Source organism: Brugia malayi (assembly GCF_000002995.4).
Source record: "Brugia malayi strain FR3 genome assembly, contig: Bm_v4_Chr3_scaffold_001, whole genome shotgun sequence".
Taxonomy (NCBI): Eukaryota; Metazoa; Nematoda; class Chromadorea; order Rhabditida; family Onchocercidae; genus Brugia; species Brugia malayi.
In genome coordinates this window covers 13,256,936-13,266,572 of record NW_025062477.1, presented here as the reverse complement: position 1 = coordinate 13,266,572, position 9,637 = coordinate 13,256,936, and the positions used below count along the sequence as shown (strand labels likewise).

Below are 9,637 nucleotides of genomic sequence, written 5' to 3'. Positions count from 1 at the left end.
TTAAATTAATAAGACCAAACACTGATCTCTGCACCATAAATAATGAAGTACCAGACACGTTTGCGCTTCCTGGTCACGTTGAGAACGTCATTTCTCGGCATCGAGAAATGTACGTATGTTAGCTAGCTCTAATTATTCTTGGAAAGTGTCATAGTGAAATGACCAAAATTACAACACGCCAACGTATCACGAATCCTCCATCAAATCGCTAAGTTCAAAGAACAAATGTCGTCCTCATCACATGAAAATGGTGCAATTTGACCAATTAAATTCAAGAGTTTTTGGAAATCAACACACCTTAACTGAGGTACAGCGATATGTCTTACACAAACACTTCCTCAACATTTCAACCCACGAGGCTGTGTGAGTTCGTAAATTGCATGCAACATGAATCGATACTGCACACAATTTGCAGCATCTATCAATGTTTCCAGCATGCCGTCATCTTTGGAAATCTATACAACAAAAAGACAAACTATGTTTAAGCAAAGTATCAAACCAACTTCATATCTCCAGTACTAATAAAAATCAATAATACCCAACGCTTTTTTCATTAGTAGGAACACTTCTGTGGGCCGAAGCAAGAATCTGTATTCTACAACTGAAACAACAATATCAATCACTACACTGAATACTAATACCAACTCAATCCAATTACGACAAAAAATGAAAAACGACAATAATCCATTTCTCATCAACAACATCGAGAAAGTTAAATAATGCTAAAATTTCAAAAAACCAGGCCATTAGCACTTCTATAATTATGACAAAACATAAGCCACAAAAACCCATTTCACATAACACTGGAAACTTAATTACTTCTGAAATACTTCTGAACATTTCAAATCTAAATAACATTAAAGTTTTATAGTTTTACAGATTAGCTTATTAACAATGGAGATTTCAATCATCCATAAAAACGGAGAATGTAATTGATGCCAAAACTTCTTAAGCCAATAATTCGCAACTGCCATTAACTTCTTATATATCAACTGTATTTGGTTGCTTGGTATGCATAAGTTTTTGAGCTGCTTGTGTACGCATAATAGTTGAATGGAAATGTGCGTGAACAAGTGTTTCGTCGAATTCTCGACGACCAAAAGGATTATTGCAACTTGCAGCTGTACAAGCACAGGGGAATGAAGGTCGATCCACCTGGAATACGATTGTAACAAGTAAAACAACAGTTAGCAGCACGTACTAATTCAGTGATAACTTTTTTCTTCAATCAGTGATAACTTTTTTAAAAGTTTAATATAATGTAAAGTTCGTAAAAGGAATAAAATTAACAACTATGAACAATAGGCTATTTAAAAAAAAAAAAAACATCGAGGGAAATAAAAGTCAATTCTTCCCAATTTCGTTTTAATCAATTCAATACGACCAAAACTAATAAGTCAGTATAGAAAGGGCAAATGGCAATACAGTAGAACAACAAAAACCCTTACCAAGCATTCGATACCATTTCTAGAACACTCGCAAGTCTCGGGTGAACACGGTAAGGTACCACATGAACAACCACATTGTTTTCGACTTTCCCGTATAACATTACAGATAGTTTGGTCATCCTTGAAACAAATTTGGACTACTTCACCAAATTTTTAGAAAAACTTACCGAAAAATCTTGTCGAATAACTGAAAGATATTTTACTCTTTTTACATATTATTTGTTCGTAACTGTTGTCCACTTAGAAAGCGATCAAATACATGAAAAAGTAGAAAGATTGAAACAGTATAAGAATTTAAAAAGAGACTGACCTTCACAAATTTTTTAAACCCTGCACGTCTCAATTTGAGTAATCTAATTCTTCGACTAAGTGGACGAAAATATTTCTTTACTATGTAAATATTATCTTTTTCGCCTTCTTCTTCTGCCTGAAATTAAAAAATTTACACATTGGCAAAGAAAAAAATTACCGTTACCGATCAAATTTTCTCCCTAACGTTAAAAAGCATACGTTATATTTTGTCACACATTTTGGCATATCTGTTGAAGATGTCCTTTCAGATATCTTTGACTCTTCGTTATCTTCATTCGCAATCGCTTTTTCTTTCGATAATTTGTAGTCGTTTGTAATCGCCTTCGTTTGATCCATTGATCCATCACTAATTCTTAGCCGCTTTGTCACTACAGAGTTTTCGTCCAAAGCATTACAATACTTTCGTTTACGTCTAGCTGACACCGTGCATACTTGCTCAACCAAATTTTTTGTAGGCAATTTGTTATCTTGAGACTTAAAGAAATAAGATAAGAAAATTTTAAGACCCAAAGACCCAAGTCTGAATCAATAAAACATTAATGAGCAACAACTAATGTTAATATACAGATAAAGAACTTTTTGTACTTTAAACGGTCCTTATATCGGACACACTAAAATGACGGATCATTATCAAAAGTCTGAAAATAAATGATCAGAAGAAGTAATCTTCAATAACAAGAAAACACGACAAAAAAAAAACCTTAGTTATGTTATTACTGGCCATTTTACTGTGGAGTGCAACTTCACGTATATCAAAATGCTTCTTTTGCATTCCTACAATCAACATTTACAAAAATGAAGCAAATGGAATTAAATTCCATCAAGAAAATTATTGAAGGATATCCGCTAATAAAAATAAACATGGAGCATACATGCGCATTATCGAGATCAAACATTGATAATTTTCAGGTGATCCAAAAAGGTTACACAAAAGTTAAAAGCAAACCAAGTGCAAAGCCACCAGACGACGGAACAACATCAAATCCCTGTGTTCTCTCGAAAAGGTAGATTTTCACATTTTCAAATCGCACTCCTTTCTTATGCCTATAAATAATCTCCTTCTCACTGCGACACAAACTTCCTTAAGATAGCGTAATGCAAGCATTGAAGATCACTGAAAACTATGCACACTGCAGCATTTTTTTTTTTTTTTTTTTGAGATTTTGTAATGCTTTCAGATCATTCGGATGAAACAATCCATTCATCGTTATTTCCGCTTCACACAATCTAACGAAATTTAATATGAACTCTAAATCAGACATAATACAGAGGAAAGAAAAACCTATTTGGAATGAAACAATGTTTAACAATTACTTTAGTTAATTTACACGCATTTTATTTATTACAAAAAGTACCACTTTTGCGCAGAATCTCCCTTCAAACATAACAAGTGCAAAACTTTTTGTTTCATCATGGAATTTAAAAGAATTTCACCTTCCATTATTATTTGCACTGCTATTATTTATGTTATTATCTCCGGACGTGTTGTTTGAGTTATCACTGGAATTTGAGTGACCACTGCAAAGTGAATACTGTGCATTCATTCCAATTTGTTATTTTCTTGCTGAAAAACTCAAAACCAAACAAAACAAAGAACTTGAAACCCAACAAAAAAGAATGTTAATTCCTATTCAAAACTTCTCCAAGAATATAATCTGATTCAGAAAGATTATTCGGAGGCAATTCGACACGAAAACTTCCCAAACCAACGATGCTAAAATTTTCCTGCAAACTAGCACCATCCACAATTGCGACTCGAGTTAAGCCCTTCCTTATGCTCTTTGCGATGTAATAATGACTGCTTATCCATCAGCTGTGCTATCTTTCCGGTTTTCCTGATGCTCGGGGAGAACTTCGGTTATCAATTCTAATATTAGCTGAGGAATATATTAACGTTCCGGCTGAAGAAATATTGACTTCTTCATCCTAGAATCTCTCTCCGCTCTACAAGTCCCTACCCATTTTCTAGAAGCATTAGACGGCTCACAGTCAGTCGCATGCTGCAACAGGAAATCTCGATGATATAGCGATTTACCCACCCAACTCTTGTTTACCCTCTAGATTGTCTATTTAACATTTCCTCGTATTCGGACTAAAATCTGAATCAAAACATTCATTTATCAACTATTAAAAGAGTGTCAATTTATAATGAGGACATATATAGAACTTTTACGAAATGAAATTTATCAACAAGCTCTGTGTTTTATATAACAAGACGAATTCATACATATTTATTAAATGCTTAATCAACAAGGAAAGAATACTAAAGGTTAGCATGTATCAAGTAAGTCATTCTTCTCGGAGCGAGATTGACAAAACACCGGTTTTGTATGACGTACTTTGTGGTACCTCACCACTGAACACGATCAGATCGTCAACCGATATCTAATAAAATTTAACGCCTTTAATTTTTATTATTATTATTATATATATATATATATATATTTTAAGAGAGTCATGTAGTAATAAAATAAAAAAATATATGGACAAAGATATATTTATTATCTAAATATATATATATAAATGTGTAAATCGAAGTATCTAAATTTTTGGAAAATCGATATTCAGATAGGTACTTTCAGATATTTAAACTAAAAATAATAAAATAAAATTTCAGATATTTCAAATACACTTTCAGATAAAGTTTAAATACGTTTGAAATATATATATATATAATAGGATTTCATCATAAATACATGGATAGATTTCAAATTAAAAGATAAGGACATGAATATTATTTCTCTACTTGATCTCATAAATTCTCAAAGAAGAGACTAAATAATAATGAATTCCTTATTTCTTCATAAAATTATCTATGAAACGAACAGTAACAAGCCGCGCTCCCCGTTCTGTTGTCTTCCGATAGTTATATATATTGATACGTGATACGTACGTTGGAAAGTCGAACACAACAAATACTCTTGCACAACGATTAGGCAATATTGGTGTTAACCACATATGTGATGGACTGGAATTCTCAATAGATTTAATTTATGTAAAAGAAGACACTTTTATAACCTTCAGAAATATGCCACAAATTAATGTCCAAATATTCTAAGCTTTTTAAACTGCCATAAAATCGTATGATCTGATAAAATGAAAAGCGGACTTCTCGGTATCATTGAAACCATCAATCAGTTTGTCGCTTGTTCGTGGATCATCGTTAACATTCGGTAATACATTCACACTCTCCGGATATGCTGCCAAGTCTGTAAAATCGCTGTATTTTTATAAATTGTGGTAATGTAATAGCTCATGGAATAAGTGACTACTTCGGTATGATTAGAACGAAATTTTCATACTGTCATTCATGTAAGTTAGATCAAAAAAAATATCTTAGAATAAAAAAAATCTGGAATAGTAATGTATGAGCAAACTTTGTGGGAGAAGTTTGATAAGTTCCTCGCGATGATCGTAAAATTCGATCCCGTTTAGACCGATGTAGTATTCATCACCCCAACTGCAATGCAACCGTAACTGATATGTAACTGCAAAACATAATGTGTTCTCCAGGTAAGAGATAACATTTATGACAGAGGATGTTATTTTATGAAACTTCAACGTTTTAGGTGATAAATGATTTAGAAAGAAAGATTAACTAACAACAATTTCGAGAATTCGAGAATATTACTGAAATGACAATTTTGAGAACGCTATTACTAACATCCGTTAATAGACTGTGTCTGTGGCCTAGATATAGGCTTATAAAGGATGCATTTGTTGAAAATGATATCTTGTACGTAATCAAAATGAATATATCCTGAAATTTCCATTAGCAAAGAGAAACTTTCAAATGCCTAAGCTTAAAGGTTTAAAGACAGTTCCAACTTAAAGGAATTTGAAACCATAATAATATAAGACGTGAAAAGAGAATAGCTCAATTATTAGAAAAAGGATAATTTAGACATTTTCAACGAATTTACGACAGAACTTCAAACAGTCGTAGCAATAGGAAGTGTTACTTTGTCAACAAAATTATGAGAAACCTGGAGCTTTCCTTAGCAGTATGGGACCTTGAAGCAGTTTACTATTTACATATATTTGGATGCAACGTACTCCAGCATATGACATTTCCGGTGAAGCATTGTAATTCCATACGCAGATACCTAAAGGATAAAAAATTGATATTTATCTATGGAAGTCATTGGTAACTTACTCTTCCATAACTTTGTAATTCTTTTTTCATTTCAAAAAAAGACTGCAAATTCAAAATTCAGATTTTAATAAAACGCCATAATCATAGTCTGATTATTCGTTTGCATGTAGTTATAGAAGTTCCAGAGACCATGCTATGCTTATACTAATTAATACACCTGAAGCTATAATAGGTTCCGCGAACGTCACCGTTACTCGCACTGGTGGTGAATTACGTGAATACGATGAAAGCCACATATCTTCCCTGTTTCTTGTTAAATTTCTCCCATTCAATAACCTAAATTCAATCTTGTTTACTTACAAATATTAGCATTAAACAGATTATCGCAGATGCAATTCATAAATTTGGACAAACAGAAAAAATGCAATATTCGCGAATTTCAAAACTCTGATACAAAAGAGTTTTCAAGTGAAATAATTAATTTGAAATAGTGAACAATCAGTACTGTTATGCTGAGTACTTCATTCAATTACTCTCGGTATAGTTGAAAATATTGGAGGATTTTCCGGAGGATTACATGCAATCATTACCATCCTTAACATTTGTTCAATAAATATTTACTAACACTTATAGCAATATGATAAAAACCTGTGAGAAGTTTGTGTGGCAGTAGAAGTTGTTATACTGCAGTCTGAAGGATCCAAAACGATACCATGCGGGCCGAGAAATTGTAAACCCGTTAAGCCAATGCAATCCGGTGCACCCCAGTTTTCCAGAAGTTCTATGTGAAATACTAAAAATATATTTCTGAAGTAGGATTTGGAATATTTTCTTCAGCGACATCAAAGTTTTAAAAAAGCTGTTGCCATTCTTTCATTAAATAAGATGTCATACAGTTAGCAAAGAAAATTGTAGAAATTCACTCCTTCATTGTCTCAAACATGTTTATAATAGATCATGCAGTAGGACTATTTATTTGATCTTTCATGCTAAAGTGCTGATTTATATATGAGAATAGATACGAGTCACATTAAGATTCGCTACTACTATCATTATTATTATTCATCTACAAGAAAACATAGTTACAGCTGGTTTTAGCAGCATTTATTAACTTTAGTCATTTCCACTGAAACAAGCATTTTCTAAATGTAAGAACTTAACTAGTTGTTATATAGTTCTCCATAAATCTGCAATACCTTTAAGTAAAAAAAGACCAATATCTTCTTGTTCTGCTTTCATCTCATCATTTTCTATTCCATCATCTTTTTCTGTAATGCAGCTATGAACAGATAGTTTTGAAATATTTTCTTCAGCGACATCAATATTTGTTGATTTTTGATCAGTGGATCGAATTGTACTTCGAACTCGAGGTCGTCGATCACCAGTAGATGGTCTGAGAGCATTTGGCGCACTTATTGTTTCTGTTCTTGACGGCGCTTCAATTATAAAAGAAATCTCTCTGCTATTCTCTGCTATCTTCATTATTTTTGAAAAAAGTAACACATCTGATAAACAGTCAATTTAACTTTCATTAAGGTAATTACCAATCATTTGGTGATGTTATCTTCACTATACTAAAGTTATCTCAAATTCAAAATTTTTACGGATCTAATAACAAAGATTTAAAATGACTACATTCGTTCAACTGTAATAGTAATTTGAAATAATGAAGTAAAAATTCCATAAAAAATCATCCAATGTTATTATTTTAATCAAAATTATACATGTACCATTGTATCGAAGCAAAGATTTGTAGAATATTTATTTTAAACAAAACCTTCAAGGTCGTTCCCCAGTTCTTGAAGATCCAAAGCACTCCGCATTATTTCATCTCTTCGTAAACACTTGTCGTTTTCAGCGATTAGTTCCAATATGGCATCATTTGTTGTAAATAGAATCGTCTGAATCATACTGAGATTAATACAGAATCATCTCTCCTTCTAACTATACAAATGAAATCATCCGTATGCTCATCATGCATGCAATGATTTCGTCATGTTCGGCCATGTTTTTTTGCCTCATTCTTTATAATTTCAAAAATATTTCAATAAATGCCTATAACCGTGAAATCAAATTAAAAGCAAGTTCTACACAATGTATCGTTATTAGTAAAATTCTAACGGCAAATAATATTGAAAGTATGTATGTTCCGTATCTACTGAAAATCCGGTGTTGACAATTAGACCTTTCAGAAAATGTATCGGAAATACTAACATCACCCATGGATTCTTCTTCATTTTCAAAAGTAAATGCACATGATATCTCGCCCTGAAATATTGTTACACCATCCAATTCGATCCGAAGATCATGCACACCGCACAGTGCGTGAACACGCGATTCGTTATAATTCTGTAAAATTCCTTCGTTGCTTTTTCATAATTTTAATTTGAAAACTTAACGGTTCTTTTTGTTTGTTTGCTTGTTTTTTGCAATTATTTGCTTACTTATTTCGATTATATAAGCTGTTTATTTCGTTTAATCTAGATTAATAAAAAATATATACCCAAATTCGGATCATCGCAATACTTTCCTGTTTTTTGAGGCGGATTTCAATGTGAAGTAATTCTGCCAGATTATCGTACCTAAAACCGTTACCTCAAAATATTACTTTTGCATTCTGATCTATGTCATACTATACTTCCGCTTCTCATTTTTCATGGAGTTTCTGTGTTTCTTTAAGAAAGTATATATACCTGGCAGACCACATTTTACATGGATCATTAGTAGATAAATTCACTTCTCCATTCTTGAATACATTATCCAAAGAACCACGCGTTATAGTCGCATTTGTTTTCATCTGCAACTTCATTTTTCGTTTTTTTATAGTATTGCTGAGAGTTATTCAAAGTATATCAGTCAATTCGAACATTCGAGAGTAATGGATTGTCTTGAGAAAAAGAAATCAAAAGAAGAAATTTCCTTACTTCGTCGATCTGTGGTCTCTCACCAGCCGTATTAAATAGTTCGATAGCGTTGAGACCAATGAAGTGGGCATCATCCCACGAACTGCACAGGATGAATCGAAAGAGCTCACCTCGCGGGAGCTCTGGAATCGCAAAAGCACATCTTAAATTGAATCGTGAAAAACACGTAAGACTACCTTCAGTCATCGTAATTGTCATCTCATCTTCTTCAATCACAGTTCAACCATTAAACCTAAGTTTTGTTATCATAATTTGCTAAAAGAGAACTAACTATAATGAAAAGTCAACTTTCATACGTACGCTTCGCCTGATCCATTGCAGTCAGACAAGTGCTTCTTCGTACTCATACTTTTAGACATCTTTGTTCTAGATCGTTCTATGAAATGAAAAAGAACTGTCTTCACGGACACCACAGACTATCTCATTAGAATGATCGGGAGATTGACTTTGATCTTTCAATCTAAATTATAGGTGATTAGAATTTATCAGGATTCTCTTTTGCTAGTTGAAGAGCTAATCCATGCAAAAGTTTTAGTTTTAACTCTTTCTGGAAACCCAATTTCCAGCTTTTATTATTTTTTTGCAGAAAAGGCCTTGATTTTTCAATAGCAGATGATAGAAGCAGATAACACATTGCTTAACAACAAATTAGCTTAACTAATTTGCTTCTAAGACATATCTAAATCCCATCATTGTACCGTGCACAACCAATGAATGTCAAAAACGGTGGTAAAATGAAAAAAGAAGCATTATTTAGATGTTTGTTGGAAAATGAGCGAAGTTAAAAGTATATGGTGTAGTGAAAGTTAAATGTGTCGCAAGCTTGTGACATGTTGCCATGGACACCCTCATGCAGT

At 32.7% G+C, this 9,637-nt stretch overlaps 2 protein-coding genes across 3 annotated transcripts; both read right to left on the bottom strand.

The window, feature by feature from the left end:
* Window positions 1-981: 981 nt before the first annotated feature.
* Bm2694 (TGF-beta induced apoptosis protein 2, putative) lies at window positions 982-3,304 on the bottom strand (the record flags this gene model as incomplete). The annotated part of the gene is made up of 7 exons (XM_001898585.2): window positions 982-1,155; window positions 1,449-1,568; window positions 1,759-1,875; window positions 1,959-2,234; window positions 2,461-2,534; window positions 2,707-2,804; window positions 3,195-3,304. The coding sequence occupies 7 exons, from the start codon at window positions 3,302-3,304 to the stop codon at window positions 982-984; spliced, it is 969 nt and encodes a 322-aa protein (XP_001898620.2).
* Window positions 3,305-4,049: 745 nt separating this feature from the next.
* On the bottom strand, window positions 4,050-9,139 carry Bm4805 (the record flags this gene model as incomplete). Of its 2 annotated transcripts, XM_001898584.2 has the most annotated exons (15): window positions 4,050-4,145; window positions 4,587-4,728; window positions 4,870-4,969; window positions 5,138-5,248; window positions 5,425-5,520; window positions 5,747-5,866; window positions 6,074-6,192; window positions 6,505-6,649; window positions 7,053-7,292; window positions 7,634-7,757; window positions 8,071-8,205; window positions 8,360-8,438; window positions 8,550-8,653; window positions 8,781-8,922; window positions 9,081-9,139. In XM_001898584.2, 15 exons carry the CDS (start codon window positions 9,137-9,139, stop codon window positions 4,050-4,052), a joined length of 1,812 nt encoding a protein of 603 aa, XP_001898619.2. The 2 variants fall into 2 exon arrangements, with proteins under 2 accessions (XP_001898619.2, XP_042936972.1); XM_043081038.1 differs by lacking the exon at window positions 5,425-5,520.
* Between the last annotated feature and the right edge of the window lie 498 nt (window positions 9,140-9,637).